The sequence below is a fragment of the Trachinotus anak genome, unplaced genomic scaffold, assembly GCF_046630095.1.
Source record: "Trachinotus anak isolate AG129_WGS33_773 ecotype Australia unplaced genomic scaffold, CSIRO_AGI_Tana_v1 ptg000009l, whole genome shotgun sequence".
NCBI classification, from domain to species: Eukaryota; Metazoa; Chordata; class Actinopteri; order Carangiformes; family Carangidae; genus Trachinotus; species Trachinotus anak.
In genome coordinates this window covers 11,300,019-11,325,854 of record NW_027273860.1, presented here as the reverse complement: position 1 = coordinate 11,325,854, position 25,836 = coordinate 11,300,019, and the positions used below count along the sequence as shown (strand labels likewise).

The following is a 25,836-nucleotide window of genomic DNA, read 5'->3' as shown; positions in this document are numbered from 1 at the left end:
ACACACCATGTAATAATCTAAATCACTTTATTAATTTAAGTTAGGTAGAGACACTAAACATTGGAACCACATTTGCTCTGCTATGGAGCAGTCTTCAGAAAATTACAAAAAAAAAAAAAAAAGAAAAAAAAAAAAAGAGGCTTATGTCATACTGTCAAAAAAAAAAAAAAATGGCAAAAATTAAGAGGTAGAGAATTTAGGCTCATCACTGCGACTGGAGGAATGACGCCTGTTGGAATGTAGTTGAAATTCAAAAACTTTGTCGTCCCAAAGGTATATAAAATATTTATAAACCTAATATTTTGTGGAGACAGTCATTTTGGGATACTGGGGTATTCACAACATTTAAACATATACATTTCACTTTAACTGTACAAGGTGGACAATGGACAGGAGAGTTAAAGTGTTACTTTGGAAAGAATAATGGAAAGCTGGTGTCTTTAACACATTTCCCTCAACCACACATCAGTGTTGGGACAGCGGTTCACCTGGAGTTACAGCCTTTGTCAGGGTTTTTTTTTTTTGTTTGTTTTTTTTTAATTAAACAAATAATATTGGTAACATAGATTTACAATATAAACACCACATTTCCTGAAATGACAAATAAAGACAAATGAGAGAAATAAAAATGTATTTCCTCTCAGTTTCTCCCAAAGCAGTACATTCTGAATGTGTCAGAAATACTAGTTCAACCAAGGACATTGAATCCCTTGTCCACTTTTCATTTGAGAGGTTAGTCAATACAGACCTGATATAATAGGGCCATTAAGGGACACTGTTGAGTCTCATTACACTGGAAACTGCTGTGGAGATTTAAGTCAGCCACAATCTGGCCATTAAATGTCCCATTTGGAATGCGTAGACTTCATTATTAACATATGCTACATGTCTGTAACTTGAGTTGTTAACAAATACAAAATATGGTAAAATTTTATTGTGAAATATTTCTCTTATTTTATTTTAAATGGCACAAGCTATAATCCATCCTGTATAAGCTGCAAACCAATTTCCTGACTGGCCGAAAAAGAGCCTCTGTGCGGGGAGAGGTTGGGTAGTTTGACTTGCTGTGTTGAACCTTCCTACACAGAGAATGCTGGCAGTGTAGAGAAAATAAATCTGAAATTACAGTGCATGTCTACAAAAAATAAAATAAAAGTGAAAAAAAAAAAAATATTTACTGTTTGTACAGTAACATACTGTATATTTCCACAATGACACTAGATAAGGCTGGTGACTACATTATGTAAATAGTTAATTATTGGATATCTTTTCTGTATGATTTCAAAACTAGTGACATAGTATATAGATGTTGGTTTCTTTAAACAAACTTAAAAAAAAAAAAAAAAAAAAAAAAAAAAAAAAAAAAACGACAAACAAAGTCAAATAAATCCTTTGTGTAGTACACAGCTTTCTTTGTTCCAGAGGAACAATATGGTAAACCTTTGCATTTGCTCAATGCAAGTGCACCAGTCTAGATTCAGTCTTTTCTTCCTTCTTCCCCATTTTCATCCTCAGTGGTTGTTTCCTCATGCTTGCAGGTTTATGTGCCCCTGTTCGTGTTGCAAACAGCGCCCCCTAGATTCCATTCTTTGCCTCATTGTTGTTCATGGCCTCCTTTCTTTGAGCTAGGAAGGGGTACATGCACTTGTCGGCACCTAGGAACCGGTACATGCACACAATGGCCTCGAAGGGCAGGATGCTGCAAAGACAGGACAGAGATAGGATTAGTGACACAAGATACTCATGAACAGTAACAGAGCTGATGGAGGGAGAGGTGAACTAAAATGAGGGGATGTAAAGGGGGAAAACGGGATATTAGAACGTAGGAGGCAGTTCACCTTTTCATGAAGTTGACCATATAGACGATGCGAGGTGTACAGATCATGGGCTGGTCAGTAAGGATAGCCCTCATGGCTTGTTTAACACAGAACTCTGGCTTCAAGGGAGGCAGGAAAGGCTCAATCTCCTTCCTGAAGGGACAGAAAAATACCAGAGTTTAGTTACTGAAAGGCTGAAAATTCATACACATTAAAAGCAATTTTACAAAAAACACATTTTCAGTTTGTAATCACTCCGAAACTAGACTGGAAGGGGCTTTTAGCAGGTTAAAAAAAAAATACTTTTGATGAATTTATTTAAGGAGCATTTAATTTGAAGATGTTGGACGACACTTTAAAAGAGAGAATTACAACTAGTTTTAATCAGTAATGAATAAAAAGGTTGTGAGCAGTTCTTGTGCGGCGTAACGGTGATTGCCCCAAAGTGCTGGGACAGTAAAGCCGAAGGACGTGCCACCTGCCGACTGTAACTGTCAAACAAAATGAGGACTATTACAGAAGCCGAGGGGGTGGGGGGGGGCATTTTAGTCCAGGTGCACCTGTTGGGGAGGTTTTCCCCTGGGAAAGTCACCCTCTTTGTTTAAGCAGAGTGCTGACCAGTGGAATACAAGTGACTTTTATAATGTGCGTCTAACAAAAACACAAACCATCAGCTGCTGCTTTGAAGTTCAGAATGTGTTTGTGAGGCAATTTCATACGGTGAAAATTACACATGACAAACTCATCCCAGGTGCAAGATCGCTTAAAAAAAGATCGGCGCGTACAAACACAGTTAGAGTGAGCGGTGTGTATTAAGCCAACCTTATCCTGCAGCCTTTAAACATTCCCGTGTCGACCAGGTAAGGGCACACCAGAGTCATGTTGATGCCGTCCTTCTCCGAGGCCTTCAGCTCATGGCTCAGTGACTCGTGGAACCCAATGGCACCGAACTTACTGGCGCAGTAATCCTGAGGGAATAAAGAGAGAACAGGTTACTCCTGTAAAACTCTGCCCCTGCCCGCACCCAGGAATCACAGAGCACATTATCAAACATGCCCCATGGGCACAAAGGTCTCTCCTTGCTGTTAATGATACAGCCACAAAAACCCGAGCGAGCCTGTCCGCTGTTCTACGGTTTCATTAGCATTCTTCTCCTGTGCATCAGGAGACTGTTCGGCTTGGTGGGAAGGTTTTGATGTGGTTTGCCATGGAAATAATCTTTAAAAAATTTTTAAAAAGAGGCTTGAGCAAACACAGATGCATGTCGATAAACAGGGGGAGGATAAAGAGATTTGACTGTGCCCACATGACAAGCGAGGGCTTTGGTTCCCTGAAATTAATGTGCACGTCTGAAATCCCATTCAAGGCATTTCCAGGAAGCATAATAGGTTAACAAAAACTGACTACACTTCAGTCCCTTTGAAAGGGGACTTAATCATTATGGATGAATGCTTTTACAACAAAAGCAAACGTGCAGCTATAAAAACAAAGGCAAATGGAGAAGTAGTCCCTACTGACTGTCTGAAAATGACACCGTTCTCAGCCAAAGAGATAAAGGAGATCTCTCTTCTCTGAAAATGAAAATAAAACCTTCTAGGACAGCTACCAGTTTACTCCCTCTGTGACTATGAAGATAAATGACCACACTAAATATTCTAATATGCATTAAAATAACAAAAAGAATCTATACCGGGCAAGAGTGAGAGGAAAAAAAAAAAAAAACTATAGGAAGGGAAACCAAAACTTTATCTGATGAAAGCTGCTGTGAGCTGAATACTGAGTGAGCAGCAAGTTGTTCACAAAGCAGTGATGAAGATGTCTCTGTCCCTTGGGGAGCTGTCAGCTCATTCTGGCCCTGGGGCCAGAGCCCAATAGGGGCCCCACACCCCCACTGCTGCAGATAGAGGAATCTATAAGAGGCTCCCCAATGCTCATCTGTGTCCCTTAATTTAACGGGTGGAGGGACAACTAGAGAAAGGGGGCCTAACCTCCCCCGACTCAGTGTGCTAGCTGGCATGCTGATGGTTTTGGAGAAAAGCACTGGTTTTTGATGGTGGGAACGATGGGATGTGTATGTGTTGTTGTGTATGATACTAACCTCCACTCCAGCTGTGCTGAATAAACCCAGAGAGCTGGCAACCGTCACAATGTGACCATGATTCAGCTCCAGCATCTTGGGGAGAAACGCCTTGGTGGTCTGGGGGAAGGACAGAAGAGACAGAAGGGCAAAGAAAAAAAAAGGAGGAAGGTTAGTTCACTTGCGCAGTTTGTCTGTGCCAAAGCCCTTTGATCCTCTCTGCCTCCCTCTCGTTCCCCCATCTGTTTCTCCCTCTTCTCCATGGTGATGCAGACAGAGGCGTCTGAATGAGAATTCATAACAGGCACAAAAAAAAAAAAAAAAAAAAAAAGAACTTAGCACTGGAGGTGCAGCATTTACATTTCTAAACACAATAAGATTTTTTCCTTTGTGGCAGGGGTGAATAAGTTAGAGCAAAGTGAAGTCTGAGGGTCCCCCTCTACAGGTAGTCAGTGGACAAGCAGGTATGTGGTGTGTGCGCTGCTGTACAATCTGTTCTTTTCCCACACAGATCTGGTACCCGTCGTCGGGCCCGGCTCTAAAGAGTTGGTGACAACACCAATCATAGGCCTCCGTTCACTCAACGCTTCCAACAATACAATTCAGCCTATCGTCTAACCCACACAGCCTTGCGCCCTGCCCGAGCAGCAGTCAGCAGAACAATCTGCAGCGGGATGAGGTCTGAGATGAAAGAGTTTCACCGTGGTGCCACGTGAGAGCCTGAGTGGTTCCACTGGCCTGTCCAATGAGAGTTAGTGAGGTGGTGAGAAGAGCAACACCGGGGAGGGGATTCAGAGAAAGAGACTTCAGCAGTTACAGTTGATTAACCTATGGATCCGTTCCTCATCTCTGCCCGTCTGCTGACTGGACACAGCATGAGCCAATCAGCAGGTGTGACATGTGACAGCACTGATAGGAACTGACCAATCACTCTCCCACTAGGAGGTCTACAAACAACCGGCAGGCCTTTTGTTGGTAGCAGAACCACATCCATTCAAGTCAGATGTGTGCTACCATAGTGACAAACAATACATATACCAACACTCTTTAAATGTCACTGAGGTTAAAAAACACTGAAGGGACCTTTTTGTAACATGAGATTCCCCACAGTGCTGAAACAATTAGTTGATAAATTTATTATAGTATGAAGACAAAGAATTTATCAGTCAATTTTAACAAATAATACTCATCTTTTGCTGGCTGCAGTATGTGTGTAAGATGCGTTACCTATTTTAAGACATCACCTTGGGCTTTGGAAAATTGGGGTTAGCATTTGTTATTACATTTGACAGTTTCATTCCTAGTTTCCAATCATTTTGTGGTTATATAAATGAAAGGTAACAGTTTCATTGCTTGGTACAGTGTGTAAGCCTGGCCAGAGAAATGATTCAGCCTCCTTTGTAAACATTTGCTTGAGGGGAGCACGGAGCCAGAGAGAGCATGGTACCAGGTAGTACAGCCATGAAACCACTGGCAGGGGAGGAAAAGCCTCATTAAAACTGCACCCAGAGATTAACTGCATCAGACCTACGGACTTCTAGTGGAACCTCTGTTAGGTTTTTACATCTTTCTCCTTGTTTGTGATATAAATGAAAGTGGAAGCAATAAGTCAAATCTACGCAGATAAAGGCTGGGTTAAGGAAGATGACTTTATCATGATGGCGCTTATTCTATAGCCAGGTACAGTATAACTGATCTGACTCAGCTCCAAACATCTGTGCTTTTCCAGGACATAAATTTTGAAGCTGCTGCAATGTTCAACTCATCGAATGATGGGGCCCAAAGAGAGGGAGCGAAAGAACATGAGGCCTCTGTGAGCCAGACTGGCAGTGGGATGAAGGAGGGAGTTGCGTGCAAATGAAGCATTAAGTTAAGATATGCCCATACCTGACTTCAGCCAAAGTTTCCCACTCCCACAGCAACTTTCAGGGTGAAGAGAACGACTTGATCTGGCCCAATATTCTACGACTAAAGCCAAAACTCAAATTCAACCTGACAATTTTGCTGAGTGGTCTGAAAATAACTGGAACTGACGGGGGGGTGAAGCTGATTCCCTCAGCTGGAGGACGGGGCTAAACACGACCAACCGTCCCTTCTCTCTCCCACCCTCCGGTGATGTCCTGCTTCTCATGGCAGCTCTGGCATGTGGGTATGACCCCCGCTGACCTCTCAGACACAAAATGTGTGAAGGCAACCAGGGGCTCGTGTCTTACATCAGAGCTGCCGTAATTGGGTCTCAACGCTCCCTTGTTACGCTAAATTACCCGCTGACACAGCCGGGCCTCCTTGGCCTATGTGGGGGTGCCCTGCCCGCTGCACCCCCTAATTGGTGTGTGCCCCCAGGAGCATTTAAGCCATACAAAGCTTCTTGCAGCTGGGGTGTCAGGCTGTATTAGTGCTAGCATCTGACCAACAGGAATATGAACAAAATATTGGCCTTTGCATAGGACCAGATGGCCATTTAATTGGGCTGACTTCTCCCTGGACAAGAGGATGAAGGAGAGAGAGAAAAACGCCTGAGCTCAAGAGCTTGTCTGATCCTACAGCAGATCATGGAATTTGAGTGGGTTGGGTTTAGTGGTCATCAGGGATGATGGATGCAGATTGGTCATGTTGTGCCGGCCACGCAGCGAGCCACTGCTACAGTTGACTAAACCTCAACCCCCCTGCTGGTTGTGAAACTCGCATCCAATTTACCTAGAAAGCAACATCAATAGTCCAGAGAGGAAGTGGTGTCAATATACCTCAAACACCACGAGTCCCATGATGCAATATAATGAATCACCAAAATTACACAAAACAAATCCAACTGGTTAATTTCTCAATATTAAGTTCTACCCATTTGGTCACATAGTGGTAGACTAATGTTTTGTTTTTTTTTTTTATTCTTTTTGGTTTTTTTTTTTTTTTTTTTTTTTTTTTTTTACACAATATTTGCTTTGAAAAAAGCTTCTCAGATTACAGTCCTTAGGTGATCAGACCTTGCCATTAGAACTCAGGCTTGTGAATGTGGTTTTGTCTGCCTTAACCAATTTTTAAAGAGTTTTCTATAAATAACAGCTCTGTGGCTATAATGTGGTAATAGTTGTTGACTGTGATGAAATATTAGTCATAAGATAACCCAGTTGATAGGAAACTGAATTTGTCAGATAAAGCAAGACATTTAAAAGCCAATACCTCCTGCTCTGGGAAATTATAAAAGGACATTCTGCACTATATAACAATAGTAATAACAAAAACAACAAGAATAAGAAGACGTACTAGAAGATGCAGCCCCAGTCTCATCCTCGGATATACAACAGGTACATGCTAAGGGAGAGACCCAACATGGGAGTAGTCATGGCTAGCTCCACTGAGGGGTACAGGTGCACCCAGCCTGAGGAGGGGCCCATATAAAACCAGTCAAGTAGGACCCTTCTGCCTGGCTGCCTCCTTTCTCTGGCTACAGCAGGAATGCAGCCTGCGGAACTTGGCTCCTGTCGCCTGGCATCTTGTCAAGCTGATCCACAGACAAGAAACCAATTGTCAGATAAAGTGGGTCAGCAGCAGCTTACCATTACCCTCTCGCCTCGCCTGTGGATGGGACGGCACTGCCTTCCTTCCTCTTTTCTTTCCTCTGCTCTTTTCCCGCCATGTCACTGTCGAGCGCTCTGCGCTTTCATGTTGTCGCGCAAGAGGTTGGATAACCACCAGAGGGAGAACTACTGCTTATTGTTCATAAACCACCTGTTGGATAACCAGCTCAAGATGCTGAGGATGATTTCCTTTCAAGTCATTCCACAAGACACGCACTAATCCTCAAACACAAACTCTGGTGACACTTAGTGTAAATGACTGCACATTTCCCATCACGGCATGACTAAAAACCGAGCCTCAAACATCACAAAGTGCCAGCTGGACTAATCAAAGCATCATCAGACAAATTCAATGTGATGACCCCCTGCCTCATAAAAACCTAAAGGGAGTGAAGGACTGAATCATAGTTAGCTTGTGCGTGTCTGTGTGTGTGTCTGTGTGTGTGTGTGGCAGAGCCGGATGAACAGAGTTGGCCTCCGTGACTCCAATGCAGCTGCACCCACTGCCTCCAAATCAGGTTGGGAGGAGTCAAAGGGGCCTGAGGAAGGAGGACCGACAAAGTGTGGGTTCTGAGCTGGGCTGGTCTGGCAGACACTCACACACACACACTACGATTACCAGTCGTTTCCTGCACGTCTCCATCACTGCCCTATTCCCGCTACACCGTCCAACAAATGAAAACGTATACAAAATAAATATCTTGTTCTTCATCTGGACTCTGGATTTTCATTTGTTTATTTTAAACTCAGTGGTGCATTTTAAATAAAGTGTTCAACCTGCTGTCATGTTGCTCTTGAGAAACTGCTTGTTTGGGACCATTTCATTAACTGGCTGGGATTATGGCTGGGTGGAGGCCGAGAAGTTTTGCTGGTTGACAATGCTTCTCTGATGTCTCCCTGAATGGCCAAAGTCATTATGATGTTTTGCCAAATGGTGACGCTGGACAAGCTGAATCACATGAATACACCAAAAAGAATGCATCCCAAGCTATTTATGTCACACTGCTGAAGTATTAAAAATGTAGGAAATGAAAAGCCTAACAGCAGCATGAAGAATGGTGAAGCCAGCGAACTTGCAGAGCCGCTTCTGTTAACTGAAATGACAAGGTCTGAATGGGTCATCAACTGAACCGCTGTCTAAGAGTTTTTAAAAAAAAAATCCTCTGTTTACTAATAACCCTCTAGTGTCAGTGTTCTGTCAAAAAGGCTGAAAAGCATCTAACTCAATAAAAACTGTTTAAATTCCACTTCAAAACTGCATGACTAAAGGTCTAATGTGTGGGTGTCCGTTGAGTCATAAACCACAATTAAGCTTTTTTTTTTTTTTTTTTTTTTTTTTTTTTAAAAACCAGTTGTTCAAAAAAAACAAAGGTTTGTGTAAGAGAGGAAAGTGGACAGGTCCCTGTTAGTCTAAGCTCTATTCATCTAGCTTGTGTCTTTAATGAACCACATCCTCCATATTGGCCATTCATTCTTTCATCCCCCTCCTCCCTTAAGAAACCACACTCTCCACAGAATAGAACACAGACCTCTATTAAGAATCCCAAATCTGCCACCCAACCACTGGATACTGACTCCAAATCCTGGATGTAAAAGAACGTGTAGATAGCCAGCAGAGAGGCACATGAATAGTTGAATGGAGCATCCATTAAGGAGGAAATACACAACCTGTGTGTGACTGACAACACAAGAGATTTTCATGCTCAATTAGTGAGCTTCAAATCACTGTGGTTTCATGGTATCATAGAGGATGCAGTTCTCCGTAAAAAGAAAAAGCCAGCGGCCAAAGTCTCAAAATGAGCATCATCCGCTTCACTTGACACATTGCTTAATATATTGTGACAAATACAATCACAGATGAAATGGTCAATTCAGAGCCATGCAACTAAGCAAAGGACACATTCCCAATCCTTGCAATTTACTCCACAGCAGGCCTCTAAACCAATTTATGCACAATCATGACAACTGTCCCAAAGAGGTGGCCATAGCCAAGCGATGCAATCAATTCTCATTACTGGTTCATTTGGGATTGTAGGAGAGTGGCCTAAATACTTAATGCCCAGCTCTCAAGCCCACCAGTGAGGTTGCTCTTCCCAATAGATTTCTAATTGCTGTGGCAGGCTGCAACCATTGTCTTTCCACACCTGCAAAACACACATACAAAAAAAAAAAAGCTGCGATAGCACCTGGCCTGATTTAACACTGCAGTGTATGCTTATTTAATGTGCAACATATTCACTCCAGCAAGTCCACGTAGCCTTTCAGATAAGTATTCACACTGAAAGGGCCAAGGAACAGAGCCAGAGTAAAATCTGATACACAACAAATCACCCCCTGCCAACAAAATGTGGTGAGCTGATCTGAGACAGATCCAACCCACGTACAGAGCCCCCTGCCTCCATCACGGAAGTCAGATTTGTGTGGATCTGTGCAGCAAAAGAGAGGAGAGTGAAGGAGTGACATGCCATGGGGATCATCGCTGATTGAGGCTGTTAAAGAGCAGCAGAGGCAAGACTTAGAAAGCCAAACCCGTGACTTTCCTCTGGCAGAATTAAACTAAGTGGAGCTGAAATCTGAACACGCAAGGCAACTATTTATGGTCATATTTTCTCGATCCTTGAGGGAACACACACACACACACACACACACACACACACCCCTTTGACTCCTGAGTTTGGCACACAGAAGGATAAGATTATGAATAGGCATGCAAGTCAGACTGGAAACATTCCTGTGAACCTGCCATCAAAGTAAACACATCTGATAACACTGTGCTCATGGAAACTGAGGCAGATATATCAAAACCACCATATCGTAACATACAACTCTAATTACTGAGTTTAACTCTTTTCAGCTAAGTTGGCAATGCTTATTGGCTGCTGCTTGAACTCACCCAGAAGTGTGCGTGGCAGTTGACCACCATGGTGCGCTCGATCAGCTCATCGGGGCACTCCAGGAGGTGATGGCCAGAAACGACGCCGGCATTGTTGATCAGTATGTCCACCTCTCCCACCTCCCGACGCACCTTCTCAGCTGTAGAATACACACTCTCCCGCTTCCCAACATCACACACATAGGTGTAGACCTGTGGCTGAAAAGGAGGGACCTCCTCCACCCCTCCAACAGGTCCTGCGGGGGAAAAGCAAGTCATTGTTATTAATAAATATGAATGAAGGAAAATTAGACGGGCATTTGCAAATAGTGATGGGTTTTTTTTCGTCTGCAAAAAAACAAAACAAAAAAAAAAAAAACACATCATTCAGTCACTTCACAGTTTCCACAGTGTCCTACACTTTTGGAAAATAGTGAGAGACCACCTGATCAAGTAGAAGTGTTTGAAACCACATCCACGTATCCTGCCATGTGAAAACATTTCACATGACAAATTCAGTGTTTCGTTAAATCCCACCAACGGTGACAATGTGCCCATGTGTCCTTGAAATATAATTCACCATCGTAGACACAGAACAGAATGTGGTTTAAGTCAAGCGATCTCGCTGACCGTGCGTAAAACCCGATGACATCCTAATTGCTGCAGAAAAGCACACTTACCGTCTTTGGTTATGGGAGTGTCCAGTTCATGGTAAATCTGCCGCACCATCTCCGCCGTTTCCTCGTTGCTTTGGCTGTTTATGTCCCATAACACCAGTATCGCTCGCCTCCGGGCGAACTCCTTGGCGAAGAGCCGCCCGAGGCCGCTTCCAGCCCCGGTGATCACACACACCTGTCCCGCCACGCTCTTCTCCTTGGGCCGCACAACCCATTTGGCCCCGGCGGTTACAAAAGCCCAGAGCACTTTCAAAATGACCACGAAAAACTCCGCAATAATTATCATCATCTTGATCAAAGCTTTCAATCAATCAAAGTAAGCAGCGGAGGACGCGCAGGGACTGTTTCCCCTCTTGTTACCTGTTTGCAGCAGCTAAGTCGGGTTAAAGCGACCAACTTGGATCACAGTGCGGGCAGGAGACTAACGCCAACAACGCTCACACGCAAAAGTGGCGGAAAAGGGCGCAGGCAGGAGCAGAAGTCAAATGTGAAAAGAGAGTTCAGATGCTGCTCAGTCAGAGTCCAGTTGCCACTCGAACGCACGGCTGCAGTGAGTTATGAGCAGCTACTATGAACTGTGCCTCCTACTTCCTCTGTTTCCTCCACTCATCTCATCCTCAACCGCATCTCACTCGCTATTTATTCAGTCCACCCATCAGTGCTGGACCCAATAGAATAAAGCGCCTCGTCCACACACTACACTCAGAGGTGATGTAACCTGGAGGATTTCCTAACTCTAATCTGTTGCGATTTTTTTCCAATTCACTATCCCAGTGGAAGATCGGAGATTAGGCTTTCATTCCCTTTAAAAGCTGCTGCTTCTTCATGGTTGGGCTTTTGTTGTTCTGAAAGCAAAGTTATTTGTAATAAGAAAATGTGGTTTACAGCCGCCAGTTACACAAAGAAGAATGCTAGATTAAATGTCCTGGTTTTGATTCATTTCATGAGTGGTGTTGTCTTAATGTTTAATTATTATTTTTTAATTATGAATAGGATTGGGATTAGGGTTTTAGGTACATTTAAAGTAATTAGATGATTATATCGATGTTGAGGTTTTGCAACACAGAAAAAGCTGATTTCCAACAGCCACGGATCAGGACATATCTTGCAAGTCCAGGTCAATGTCCGCCCATACATGGAACAATAACTCCTAAAAGAATATCCATACGTTTTTGATAATATCTACTGAAATTAAATCAGAAGTAATCCAAGTCATATTACAGCCAATGATCCACTGCGATCTGCTCATTGGGGAAAGTGAAAGTGGATCGATACAGTGGGCAGCGTTCACAAACACGTAAAAAAAAACAAAAACAATAGCAACCCGTAGGCTACATATATACAAATAGATTACATATATTATTCCTCTGCCTAGTGAAGGTAATTATGATAGCCCAAAGGAAAAAAAAATTACCTACAGACAGAAAGACAGACGTGCCCTCCACAAGAGCATATGACGCACCTGAGATGCGTTTTACACCTTTTCTTATTTAAAGTACAAGTTGTGCAACGTCTTGCAGCACTGCAGCAGCCTTTGTCATGTGTTTGTCCATGTTTAGTGGGCGTGTCTCGGGGGGGCAAACCACTGGTGGAAGGATCTTTAGACCCTTTACTAATATAGATTAATACCAAAATGCGAATATTACTTTAAAGCAAAAGTAAGTAAGTAAAAGTAATTAAAAGCAGATATACCTTTTCTGAAGTTCCTTCATAGAGCATTCAATCACTGATGGGTATTCCTGTATTTAGGTCTATAGGCTCACATGCTTTACGTGCAAAACATGTGAGTTTTGCATATAAGGATAGGCCTATATTGAAATAAGATTTTGCAAAGAAGAGAAAAGTGAGCTATAAAACTAGAAATAGCTACTCAAGTAACAGTATGGCAAAACTATACTTTAGCATCAATTTTGATTCAAATGAAATGTGCATCTTTGATAGATGGAGGCTTTGACGCAAGTCTACTACATATTATTTCTTGTTTCCATAACCTTGTTGTGCATCGCACTGCCTGCGTTTTACAACATGAAGTAGACAAGGTGTTTTTTTTCCCCAGTGAGATCCAGGGGATCCAGCGGAGAGGTCAGCAAAAGAAACAGTCCCCTACACACGCTCTTTCAGCTCTGCCTGCAAAGTGAGGTGCTTGCTCCCTCTGCCGGATCAGCGAGTGCACAACATCACCTGTGGTATGGACGTTGGAAAGGTTAGCCTTTCAACTGTGCATTAAACCATATTATTTCCATAAGAAAAACAAATCGGTGCCGAAAATATGCAGACGAATGAAGGAATGAACAGTTAAAAGTTAAAATAGTTACAGTGTTGTTGAACTTCTAGTACCACTATCCAAATAAAACAAACATACCATGATATGACACTGTAAATTTAAGGGTAATTTAACCAACAATATTTTAAGAGAGCAGTATACCGACATGACATCGTATTTTTATCAAAAATACGATTAAATTTACTTTAGAATAGATTATTAGACTTACGTCTAGCTTGCTAAAGGCGCTCACAAGTCAGGCAGTTACACGGACAGCCCGTGGAGGTCCTAAATCCTTTAACGCGCACATGCGCAAAGAAAAAATTCTCTTTCTCGGTGGGCGCAATGGCGGACGCAGAGTGAGTGTTTACCGCTGTCTCATAATCTAAGCACATCCAGTGTTAAAACAACTTTCTTAGCTAATTTTACGCCTTGGATGGATTGTTTAGTTTATATATATATCAATCCTATTAGTATTGTTTAGGATTGTGTTTCTTAAGTGTTTTTATAATTACTTCATGCTGACTATGTGTTGTCAGATGATAGAGTACAACATGGCTGTCTCCGTAGCCCTCATGCACAAAATAAGCGGCTAGTTTCTATGCCAATAGTGAGAACAAAGTAGTTAGGAATTAACTGTTAAATGTTGGTAGATTTCTGTAATGCTGGTAATGCTTCCTATACATGTAGGCTAATGTACAAAGTAGTAGCAGAACCTGTATGGAAGCCGGTTAATGACAGGTTAGCAAGCTAACAGCTACAAGCGGCGATGGTGAGACCTCTCACTTAAGTATATTAAATGTGTAAGATTAGACGATATTGTTTTTGCGCTTACAAGAGACTCATTGAGTTTTTTTTAATCACCTGAACAGAAAAAAAGTTCCGGCGGTCCCTGAGAGCCTTTTGAAAAGGCGAAAGGCCTTCGCCACCATGAAGGCCATGCGTGTCAAGAAGATGCTGGCTGAGAAGAAGGTAACTTGCAGGCTTGTAAAAGAGCTCATTCAAAGAACTGATGTCTGATTCGCAGTCGTTTGATGTATGATTGAACGTGTCAGTCGGCCATCCCTCATTCTTGCTCTGACTGAGGATGTATTTCTGTTGTGATCACAGGCCCGCAAAGTGACCAGGAAACTGATCTACAAGAGGGCTGAGAAGTACCACAAAGAGTACAGGCAGATGTACAGGCGTGAAATCCGCCTGGGCCGCACTGCTCGTAAGGTGGGAAACTACTATGTGCCAGCTGAACCCAAACTGGCCTTTGTCATCAGGATCAGAGGGTGAGTAAAGTCTATTATTTGGCAGTAGAACTGTCTGTTTTGTCATAAACATGGTCACGAACATTTACATGGATTGCAAGTTGAATTCCAATCAAGCTGTTGATATAGATTTGTGATATAACTTGATGTTCTTGCTCACATGCTGTTTGCATGCTTAAAGACTGAACACTTCCTTCTACATAGTCAGGTTTTCTCTAGTATTCAATCTGGAATGAAGTTCATCTTTACATCCTGTTGCTGTTGTTGTTACTCCTTGTATGCTAGATTTGCAAAAGCATTTTGAAGCTTTTGCAGTTCTGAGTTTCTGCTCTGTATTTAGTGGTATGAGTCCATAAATAGGTTTACATCTACTGATAGCACTTTAAATATTGTGTTGAATACAGTTAATGGGGATGTAAATCAGGAAAGGAAACTGTTTGGTGGCCAGCGTGTAAAGAAGGCAATTTCATTCACTAATATCTAAATGTGGTTAATATAGCAATCCATGTAAATGTTGTGCTCCGACTTATGTGGTTAATGATGCACACTCTTTCCCCGACTTATCGACTATGGTGAAACAGATGTTTAATATAAGCCAATTATAGTCTGAAACCACAAACACTGCTGTAATTTGAAAAAGCTTGACCCTTACATTAAACCCTATGCTAATGACAATCATTTGTTTTCCAGTATCAACGGTGTCAGCCCCAAGGTCCGCAAAGTTCTGCAGCTGCTCCGTCTGCGCCAGATCTTCAATGGTGTGTTCGTCAAGTTGAACAAGGCCTCTATCAACATGCTCAGGATTGCAGAGCCTTACATTGCTTGGGGGTAAGGCTGTTCTCATCGTTGGATGTAACCAACTAGAGAATAAACATATTCTCAACAGGGGTTGGACTAATAGGCAAGGAATACTGATGTTGAGTTACTCTTATAACTAGATGCTTGTCTGGAATGTGGTTAATGATGCTGAACTTTTTTCCCCATCTTATCGACCATGGTGAATACTGACTGAAACTAAGCCAGTTTTGTCTGAAACCACATTCCATGACTTGACAGTACTTGAAGTGCAATACTTGCACATCTGTATTTTTGACAAAATATTATGTTTATTGCACTGATGTTGGATAATGGTTTATGTGAAAATTCCTAGTGGTGTGAGTTTCTTGACAGTGGTGACACAGTTTTAATGAGGACTAACGTCATTTCTTAAAATGAAGACAAGTCACAATGATGATACTTTGTTTATGCTTCTTTGTTTTATCTCACACCCCAGGAGAATATAATTACCATGTATGTAATGCATTTAATGCTTTCTTGACTGTTATCCTGACTTCAAATGTCAGAAGTACTGTTTAGCAATTCACAAAAAAAATAGACCTAATGTCAAATTTAATTGCAGTAGGTGAAAGCATGGCTAGTCAAATGTGTAGATTTAATGGCTTGTTATGAGTAAAAGTTAGATGTTTATCTAGAAACATTTTTAACTTTCAGTTGTGCTTTTAAAAGATATTACTTGACCTTTACTAACGAAACAAAGCTTAATATTGGTTATGGACACTGCTTTGTATAAGACTGTAGTCAGTCTTGCTTCTGTGTATCCATGTGGTGTTCATATCCTTATATTATAAATAATTGCATCCAATCTCTGCCTGCTTGTGGTGTGAGCAGTACGGTATCGTTGGTTGGACATGCTCCCTACTGTCAATGAAATGTTAGTTTGGGTTTGTCAGGCTACATCTGAGTGATGCCAGTACCACATATCTTCATAATTTCTGCATATATCCATATTCATATTACGTACCTGGTTAATAACACTTTGTACCATTAGGTGAAACACATGATTAATGCAATACTAGGTCTTCTATCATTGGTGGTTGTTCATCAGCTGTGGCATGAATCTGTGTTCACACTGAACTGCTCTCTATACTTTAACCTCTTTTGAAGCACGTTCTAACCAAGTTGGGAGTAAATGATAGAAATATAATTTGAGTTAATAAGAAAGTATAAATTCTTAAATGCTGGAAAGATATTGCCCATATACAAATCTTATGATGTTGTGAACTAAATTGCTCAGACTTAATTTGACTTGTTTCCCCAGATATCCCAACCTGAAGTCTGTGCGTGAGCTCATCTACAAACGTGGCCATGGCAGAATGAGGAAACAGCGCATTGCCCTCACAGACAACGCTCTGGTGGAGAAGGCTCTCGGTATGCTATTTTATTAGCATTTACTCAAAAAAAAAAAAAAATTTTACATAGTAGTGTTGAGATGCATTTGAAAGATACCCGACAGCTAGATTTAAAATGAACATGAGTGTTACTCCTCTAGAAGAAGTAATAACTGATAACAGGATATGCTGTCTCTCTGTGCTTGTTAATTTTATAATTGCTGTGTCTCAATTCACGTACTTCAATACTCGATTATTAACGTGTAATTTAGTGATACTCATTGCTGCTTCAAAGATCAGTTTCAGAACCAGACTCAACTGAATAATGCACTGAGATGAAGACTTACTGCTACATGTGGTTAATGATGCACACTTTTTTTCCCCGTCTTATCGACTTTGGTGAGAAAACTGAAAACTAAGCCAGTTGTGTCTGAAACCACATGCCAGTCTGACTTTCTCATTATGATTGTTTGTTATTTATTTAAACTTTTACCCCTGTTAATCAGACTTTAGTTCAACCTCACTGGAACTTTGTTTGACAAGATGAAATGTTGCATGTCTCCCTTTTAAGGGTTTACTACATTTGCCTGATAACTTTGTAGACATGGAAAATGTTGGGACACAATAAATGAAGTCTGGGTTTAATGTACCATAGTTTCCAAAATAGCCCAAAACATAAATGCTTGGACTTTTTTGCTTTTGATTGCATTTTTTAAGTAAAGTTTGAGTGAAAAATCCATTCTGCGCAATTAAAACATGTAGCTTTTTCATCTGCAGGCAAATACGGCATCATCTGTGTTGAGGACCTCATCCATGAGATTTACACAGTTGGAAAGAACTTCAAGCCCGCCAACAACTTCCTGTGGCCCTTCAAGCTGTCGTCACCCCGTGGTGGTATGAACAAGAAGACCACACACTTTGTGGAGGGAGGAGACGCAGGCAACAGGGAGGATCAGATCAACAGAATGATCAGGAGGATGAACTAAAGATATGGTGAGTTGTAGAAACAGCTGCAGGTCTAAAAGTAGATGTATGTCATCAGATGTGGTTAATGATGCATATTCTTTTTTCCCCATCTTATCGACTATGGTGAAAAACAGCTGAAAATAAGCCAATAATGTCTGAAACCACATCTTAACCTTTAAAACTTCACCACTTACAGATGCTTTATTCTGTGCAAGACACAGGGGAAAAAAGCAATGAGGACAAATCTAATTTAGTTCAAACTATTTGAAAAGCTGATGAGATGCCTTTAAAATATATGGCAATTATTTTATTCCAAAATATCTGGAATAAACGGGCCTGTTAACAAATTATTCATGTTTTGGTATGTCTAATACTATTTTCTTTCTTTTTCAGGTTTTCAAAGGACTCAAAGTTGTACAATAAAAACATGGAAAATTAACCCTGCCTTGGTGTTGTCATTTATGTGATTGTACCATTTAATGTATCAGTGTACCATGCATATATAGTACTGTTTTTTGTTTGTTTTTTTTGGGGTATTTAGCACTTATCTATTTTCCCTATCAACTTTAATTTGGTAATTATCAGTGGTACCTATATTTTCTCAGGAGTATTACAGCTCAGTGACACCCAAAATGAAAAGGGAGGTAACAACATACTAATGTTCTCACACACAAGACATATATATATATATAATTTATTTAGCATTAACTGTTAATATAATGAAGCACAAATATAAGGGGATGTACGTAAAAGGATAAAAGTCTTGTATGTGTCAAAACTTGACTCCGGGTCGAGTAACGCACAGTATTACCACTGCCCCCCCCCCCCACCCTTTAAACATACCAACAGCTAAATACAAACTAACTGCAGACTGTATGAACACTGGTAAAACGGGATAAGGATCTTGTACTGACCAGATTGTGTCGTGTTAGCCTTGACGATGGCGGAAACGGGGCGGTGAAGTAGCAAGCTAACCCCGCTAAAGTAACGGTCCCAAGTACGCTGTCAGTTTTGATGAACCCCCGTTTCCATGGTTACGCGGTGACTCGGTGGCGTTTACCACCTGGAGCTGCTTCCTAGCGTTGCGGCTCGGGGATGACTGGCTTTTACCGAGCTACCGCTATCATGACCAGGTGCCGTGGTTTCGCCGATTAACGAGGTTATGTCCAAAAGATGTTTGTATGGCAGATCCAACATGATGACTTTCCAGGTTAACGCATCTCTACCCACCGCAAAGGCTTTGATATCAGAGGGGAGCTCGAATTGCAGCCAGCGCGGCCCTGATGCGGCTGGATGTCCGACATACAGGAACTTCAGGATGGGAGCAGGTGGAGAACAAGCGGCTCTCAGACAAAATGATCATATGAGGAGGAAATTCCCTGTGATACAACCACTGAGCAGTGAGTAAGCGTGCTACATGTATGTGCTAAATTCGTTCAGATGCAGCTAGCTTAACGGTATGACTGCTGAACACCGTTCATCTCTGTGTTGTAGAGTCCAGGGATGCGAAATCCTTGGTCAGCGGCTTCATAATCGCAGGGTAAGATGTGTCAACATGTTCATAAGAGCTAGGAAAACACACACTGCATTCAGTAAATGGTTTCATCAGTAAACCTGGTACTTCATGGATATGGTTGTTTTTCTGCGCCAGTGTAACGCCGGTTTACCACAAATACAACCCTACATGGGCAGAAATATCCATCCATCCTATAATATGTTTCTCAGAATATCAGCTTGTCTCTTGAGGCCCAGCTCCTCATCTTCATGATGTCCTATTTGTAGCCCTGTGTCTAGATGTGGTGGGGGTCGCTCACAACAGCAGGAGTGAAGTGGTTATGCAGAAAATACTCAGTAATTGATATGATATTCTAATGGTATTACACTTTATAAAAATAGCATAGAAATACCATTCTCTATTTGTCAACTGTCAGCCATACTAGCACACAAATTCTAAAAACCTGTTTGAGTATATGTGCTGGTATGGCTGATGGTTATTTCTCTTTTTTTCAATCCGTACAGGTCACCTAACCTGGCCATAGATGACAAGATGGAATCAGAGAACAAAGACCCAGATGACATCTATGGGAGACACTTTCTATTTGATAAAAAGTGTAAGAGTAGCCCTTTCTTTGTTACAGTTGAGAGGAAATTTAGAAGAGTTTTAATATATATTTCCTCACTCAGAAATGTACAGATCACATTTGACCTGAAAACTGAATTAGTTTTTGAAGTGGATGCACATTGGATTGATGCCTGTGCCTGGATTTTAACCTGACAGCCAGTAGATGGTGTTGTCATCACATGAATGAGCACAGGTCCTGTTTCAATGGCTGCAAGCGTAACATATACTTGAGAGCAACTTATGGATAATACAACTTTACCGTCAGAATTACCAGTATTTTTGCCATATTTCTTTTTGTGTAAAAATATTTTTAAAGATCCCTTTTGAAAACATTGTCCTCATATTATTTTCAGCTGTGAGGTTAGAGAGGACCAGAACTGTGATTCCCCCACTGCCAAGAGACTACCACATGCACAGACCTGGCAACCTGCATCCCTTCAGCCTCTCCAAGGAGCTTTCCCACAGCCATGCAGGGCGACCCTTCACCCTGGGGTAACCAGTGGATTAATGTCACTCAGTCCTGTAGTTGTAGCTGTACTCCTCATAGCATATTTCTGGAGACAGCTGTAGAGATTACAGTAATTATGAAGAGCCACTGTTCCATCTACAACAAATTACAAGAATATGAACAAAGAAGCCACAGCAGCCACACACAATTAATATTTTGACACAGATAATTTAACTGTCACAAACAGAAGATTTCAAGCTGCTTGCTTTTAATACTTAATATTCTCGTATGATTATAGCTAAAATATTGTCATGATATAATGATAAGATCACAATTATTTACAAAGAGATCACAATCATTTATCGCTATTAGTCATCCATTTGTGGGAACATTTGTAGTTCCCACAAATGGATGACTGCCTTTACTTCCACATAGTACTTGACCCTGTTAATAAAATATCAGAGAACATTGTCTTTTCACATGAAATGAGTGGGTCTTTTTAAACCTATAAATAAAACTGGAACGATGCCGATGGCAAAAGACATTAAACACAAAGGATGTGTCCTAGCAGCCATATGTGCAGCGCTTTGCTTAATATGTCCCCAATTCTGTCTTCTAGCTATCCTGAAAGATATGAACTGAACGCAAGTCCAGCCATCCTCTTTCCCTCCACTTTAGTCCTCAGTGGCAGAAGCACCTTCTCAGTTCAAAACTGCAAGCTCAGCAGGTATTTTTGGACTTATAAACTGAATCAGACCAAGTCAATCAATAGTTCCCTCAATTATTTCTCAGACCTATGCCTCCTCTGTTCTCCTTCTGTTCTGCAGGCCCAAGGTGAATTACCCAACCTACAACCTACTGACTGTTAAAGACAATCAGAAGAGTGAGTTATTTCAGTGCTTTGACTGTGAAGCCAAGACATAATTGTATGCTTTGCCCATACTCAGGTATTTGTTGTGGTCCTAACACGTCAGGTCAGAGTGCCCCGTCTGTGTTGCAAGTGAAAAGGAGAGTCTGACCTTCAACCTGTCCAGGTGTTGATGACATTGATTTACTGGCAGCAAACATGTCATTTTAATGGATTTTCCTTCTTCAAACAAAAAGCACAGATCCCAGCTCTTATTATTGTCAGTTCAGGGTACCTTGTTGGTTGTGGTTGATAACAGAGTGGGACTAGGGGTCACATGGAAAAAGGGAGTGTTCAGTGTTCTTATTTCAACTCTTTGCTCCAGTTTTGAAGTGCTTTCTCTTTTATTTTAACCACCTCGCTGGTGCTACATTTACTTTCCAATTAACTCCATTACACTGAAAGTACCATGGCTGTAAACCACATTTCTGAAAATATCCCTAATATATTTTTTTATTTTCAATGTATATATAACATATAAATATATAAATATATGTCACATTATCGGTCTCATACTAAAATCAGTTATTCTTTCTCTTCCTTGCCTATTGCCTTACAGGCCAGTCCTATCCAGACCCAGTGGTCGGAGCCTCTCGCTCTTTTATCCACCGGATATCTGAGCTGTCCTCTTTGGAGGCCGAGACAGTGAGACAAGAAAAGCTCAAGAAAATGAGGAAACCAAGAAAACCTCCATCCTGACAATCACCTTCTTCCCACTCACACCGGTCCAGGATTAAAACTTTCGAGTCTGTGCCAACAACATCTGAACAAAATAAAACATTTAGGGCACCGTGTTCATTTCAGTGGCTTCTTCTAACTGCTTGTTTATCCTCAGTGATATTAGTTTCCTGCTTAACATGGCTGGTCTTCACATTTTGGGACTCCTGACTTGCGCTTCTCTCTCTCAGTGACCACCTGTAGTATTTACTGTGGTAAATTGCAGCATTTGCCCAACAATAAATGCTAATGATAAATATTAAATAAATGAAATATTTTCTGTTTTGACTCATAGTAGTTGTTAGTAGTTTTCCACTTAACATCTGCATACTTATTTTACCTTCCTAATGGCTTGTAATGGCTGTTATGTAACACCGCCATCTTTCTTGCTGTATCATCAATATGTTGCAGATGCTGTCTGGCTTGGATCTCATTACAACAGTGTTTCAGACCTTGCTGTTAGTCAAACTAATCAAACTTTGTTAAGCCAGTGGAGTATCTCTGTACTTAAATAGTTTAGCAAAACTATTATTGTGCCTTGTAAAACGTCTTCCTGAAAGTAAACAAATTTATTTTTCATACCGAGAACTTTTTCTGTTTTGTGAGTCAGGATATTTATTCTCTTGCTTCTATTGAGTACAGGCTAATAAAGGGAGCTTCACCCTCTTTTTTCTTGCACATACACTACATACTAGTAATCAGAATGCCTACAAACTGCAATGAAACATAATCTGCATTCCATATCTACAAAAACAGACACAAAACTGTGCCCCCAGATCCCAGAATGTGATACTTCCCCACATAGCACATTGTTCTGTTGCTGTATAGAGGGCAGCTCATGTCTCTGAATAGTCTTGTTCATTGTATTTGACAAAGACACCAGGGCAATTGTCTTTTTGTGTAGAGAGAAATTAGGACTTCATTATTCACCATTTTTGAAGATGCAGCAGTTGGGGTTATCATTTGTGCTCTTCTTTTTATTTCTGATAATTTGGATAGTGATTTACACTGACTCTTTTAACTTGTTAACTTTATCTTTACAGTGCACAAACAGCAACTGTATCCGTGTCATCACAGCGTGACTAACATAAGGGGACTAGGGCCAGAGTCATGATTTTATTCATGTTGATAATTGAGCATTTAAAACAAACCCCAAATAAGCAAAATTTTACCTGCTGCCATGTGAGTGTGTATTATATGTCATATTGTTAGCACAAGGTATGAAGCTGGATCCCACGGCTGCAAGCACAGCCACAGATGCTAGCTGAGGCAGCGGGTCTTCTATCTATAATACCGTACTAACACCAGGAGGAGGAGAGGTCAAGGTTTTGCCTTGAAAAATGAAGCAAATCACACACAAACATAAAAAAAAGTCATCATGTTTGATGTAATCGTCAAATTCAAAAGTGTGTTTATCAGAAGGACAAAATAGAAATTCACACCCATTTAGACTCTGAGTGTTATGGATATCCAATATTTTACTACAGAGGCACATTGTCTATAAATATCAAATACAGAAAAAGAACAAAGTGGAGACAGAAAAGACTGAAAAGAGAGGGGAGGATAGTCAAGATAGTCAACGAGGCCTTGAGAGTCATCTGGATTCATGCAAGATCAGGGATTTTTGGCCACGATGTCACTTTGAGACTCAGTTGTCAACTGTGTTTGATTTCAGGGAGTGTATCCCTGTGATGTTGTCAGACGTCAGGCTGTGTTTGTATCCCTCCGTCCCTCTCTGTGAATTGTGAGGTGTGCATTTCAGGGACACACAGTGACCTAGAAACACAGAACCATCCCCTTATTCATACTAAGTGAAGGGTTTGTATTCACGCTCAAACGGAGGCCGGGTCTCCCTCTTCTTGCAGGGCTTTTACCATCCTTTTCAAGTGTACTGAAACAAAATGACCTGGAACAAACAGTCAACAATGAGGTCTTTAATAAGAGCTGTACTGGGGCCTGCCAACAAGTGGTTTATCGTTTCACTGTAAGTCCACAGAACTTTAACCAGACCAAGAGTTCAGTACTCATTTCAATCAGCCACTTTCAACACACTATTGAGCTGTTGATGCAGAAATGCAAACTTATTTTTATCATTCCTCAAAGGTACAGCTGAGTTTTAGGTGCAGTTCCATTAAATAAATGTTGAATGTATATAGTTATTGGGTGTAAGGGTTTTCTATAACAAGCAGTAGGATAGGGAAGAGTATTTGCTTATCCAGTGCTATAGTGAAGAATAGTCAGGCTGTTTCACCTGACTTGATATTGTGCCAGTTGACTCCATCAGCAGGGATCAGAGAATGTAGCCTGTCTGCCAAATTATAACTTTGCCAACACCTCAAATCAAAAATGCCCTAAATATGTTTGGGTCAGTATGAAAGGAAAGAACCAGCTCCGGTCTGAGGGTAAAGTATTTTATTATCTTAAAAATTCATGCGGATGATTCATGTTTGATGTATACTGTGCCAGTGCACGATCAAGTTATGTCTCGATTAATTACAGAGATTTAATCCATTTAAATCTTTGTAAAGTCAATTCTAATTTATTTATAGAGCACACTGAAAAAATAACAGCAGTTGACTAAAATGTTAACATCAAAATGAAAACCATTTTATTATGACATTAAAAATTTAAGGGGACCCAAAGGCAATTTTACAAGGGTGAGCCTTCAGCCGGGATTTAAAAGTGGTGATAGATGGGTCAAGAGGTACAATGTGGACTGAGGAGACCGGAGATGGAGAGTGGTGCCAAATCACTGCAGATCTTTAAAAACAAATAAAGAGAATCTTGAAATCAATTGTATATTTCACTGTTAATCAGTGGAAGAAGGCCAGTTCAAGAGAGATGTCCCTGTGCTGCTTTTTAAACCACCTGCAGATGAGACAGGGATGACTGACCGACTCCCACATAAAGGGAGTTGCAGTAGTTGAGACATAAGTTAATAAAACATGGAAGATGGGCTCCAGATCTCTAAAAATAGGAAGAGGATTTAAAGCTGCTCCTTATGACAGATTTAATTTGCTTGTCATATTTTAACAAGTCTGGGATGAGGACAGAGGCCACAGTGAATCAGCTATATCAGTAGTGAAATTCAGAACCAAGTTTCGTTTTGTTTACCTGGGTGCATGGGGGTGGAGGGAAGGGATGGGCAATATGAAGGTACATAGTGTGTAGTGATGTTTGTAGGTCCATTCACTGTTGATTCATGATTATTCTTCACTGATTATTGTGAAACAAAAACAGTTGGGAAAAAAGGAACCGATAAAAAAAAACCCATAAAAACTCTGGCCATCCAACATCCTTGAAACAGCTTGTTTCAGCTTGTGTCAAGTGATGCAGTGCAGTCTTCATCGGGTAAGTGATGTCTTACAACATGTCTCTGAAGAGAAATTAACATAAAAAAATCTCTATCCAGCCAGTAAAAATAATTTCTTTATCAAGGCAATAGCTCTCTGACACGCTGCCTGTTGTGACACCAGTGTGGGCTCTAAGAAAGCTTGTTAAGAGGTGGTTCCACAGTGACGAAAAACAAATGATGGAGCATACGAACTGTTGGTCCAAAAGTAATCTCTGTGTCTGTGTACTCAAGAGGGGCACTCAGAGGTCAAATCTTTGTCTTTGCCATCAAATAAACACAGAAAAGCCGCAAACTATGTCAAATCCATGGCAACTGAACTTACTGTGCTGCAAGAAATCACTAGTTTCTCTGTTGTGCTCTCTGTCTTGAACCTCAAGATGATAAAAAAAAAAAAAAAGCCAAGATAATTTTTATCATTTAAAAGTGTTTGCATACAAGGTTTTTACAGCTGTCAGGTGAGGAGTTTTTTTTTTTACTTCAAAGCTGTGTTATTGCCAGTTATGAGTGAGATTTGACATGTTTGCCAGCAGTCAAAGCATGACTGAGAAATTCTGCAAAATGGTTTTTAGTGCCAGTCCTTGACGTATATCTTTTGTGTTTTATATTTGCATACTTT

At 41.0% G+C, this 25,836-nt stretch overlaps 3 protein-coding genes and 3 non-coding genes across 6 annotated transcripts; 5 read left to right on the top strand and 1 right to left on the bottom strand.

The window, feature by feature from the left end:
* Positions 1-1,328: 1,328 nt before the first annotated feature.
* rdh10a (retinol dehydrogenase 10a) lies at positions 1,329-13,631 on the bottom strand. The gene is made up of 7 exons (XM_071485333.1): positions 13,511-13,631; positions 11,022-13,199; positions 10,363-10,598; positions 3,916-4,014; positions 2,640-2,785; positions 1,839-1,970; positions 1,329-1,699 (listed from the first exon to the last, which is right to left on the bottom strand). Exons 2-7 carry the CDS (start codon positions 11,305-11,307, stop codon positions 1,576-1,578), a joined length of 1,023 nt encoding a protein of 340 aa, XP_071341434.1. The 5' UTR covers positions 11,308-13,199; positions 13,511-13,631; the 3' UTR covers positions 1,329-1,575.
* Positions 13,605-18,110, top strand: rpl7 (ribosomal protein L7). The gene is made up of 7 exons (XM_071485337.1): positions 13,605-13,640; positions 14,154-14,253; positions 14,392-14,558; positions 15,228-15,365; positions 16,636-16,745; positions 17,483-17,698; positions 18,065-18,110. The coding sequence occupies exons 1-6, from the start codon at positions 13,627-13,629 to the stop codon at positions 17,689-17,691; spliced, it is 738 nt and encodes a 245-aa protein (XP_071341438.1). The 5' UTR covers positions 13,605-13,626; the 3' UTR covers positions 17,692-17,698; positions 18,065-18,110.
* Positions 15,488-15,579, top strand: LOC139625754 (small nucleolar SNORD12/SNORD106). Its single transcript, XR_011692008.1, has one exon. It is a non-coding gene; the product is annotated as a small nucleolar SNORD12/SNORD106 (small nucleolar RNA).
* On the top strand, positions 17,058-17,148 carry LOC139625756 (small nucleolar SNORD12/SNORD106). The gene has a single exon (XR_011692010.1). It is a non-coding gene; the product is annotated as a small nucleolar SNORD12/SNORD106 (small nucleolar RNA).
* Positions 17,747-17,839, top strand: LOC139625755 (small nucleolar SNORD12/SNORD106). The gene has a single exon (XR_011692009.1). It is a non-coding gene; the product is annotated as a small nucleolar SNORD12/SNORD106 (small nucleolar RNA).
* Positions 18,111-18,623: 513 nt separating the features above from the next.
* LOC139625391 (uncharacterized) lies at positions 18,624-22,444 on the top strand. Its single transcript, XM_071485334.1, has 7 exons — positions 18,624-19,071; positions 19,166-19,211; positions 19,691-19,782; positions 20,147-20,285; positions 20,861-20,968; positions 21,069-21,124; positions 21,708-22,444. The coding sequence occupies exons 1-7, from the start codon at positions 18,834-18,836 to the stop codon at positions 21,845-21,847; spliced, it is 819 nt and encodes a 272-aa protein (XP_071341435.1). The 5' UTR covers positions 18,624-18,833; the 3' UTR covers positions 21,848-22,444.
* The last annotated feature ends 3,392 nt before the right edge of the window (positions 22,445-25,836 follow it).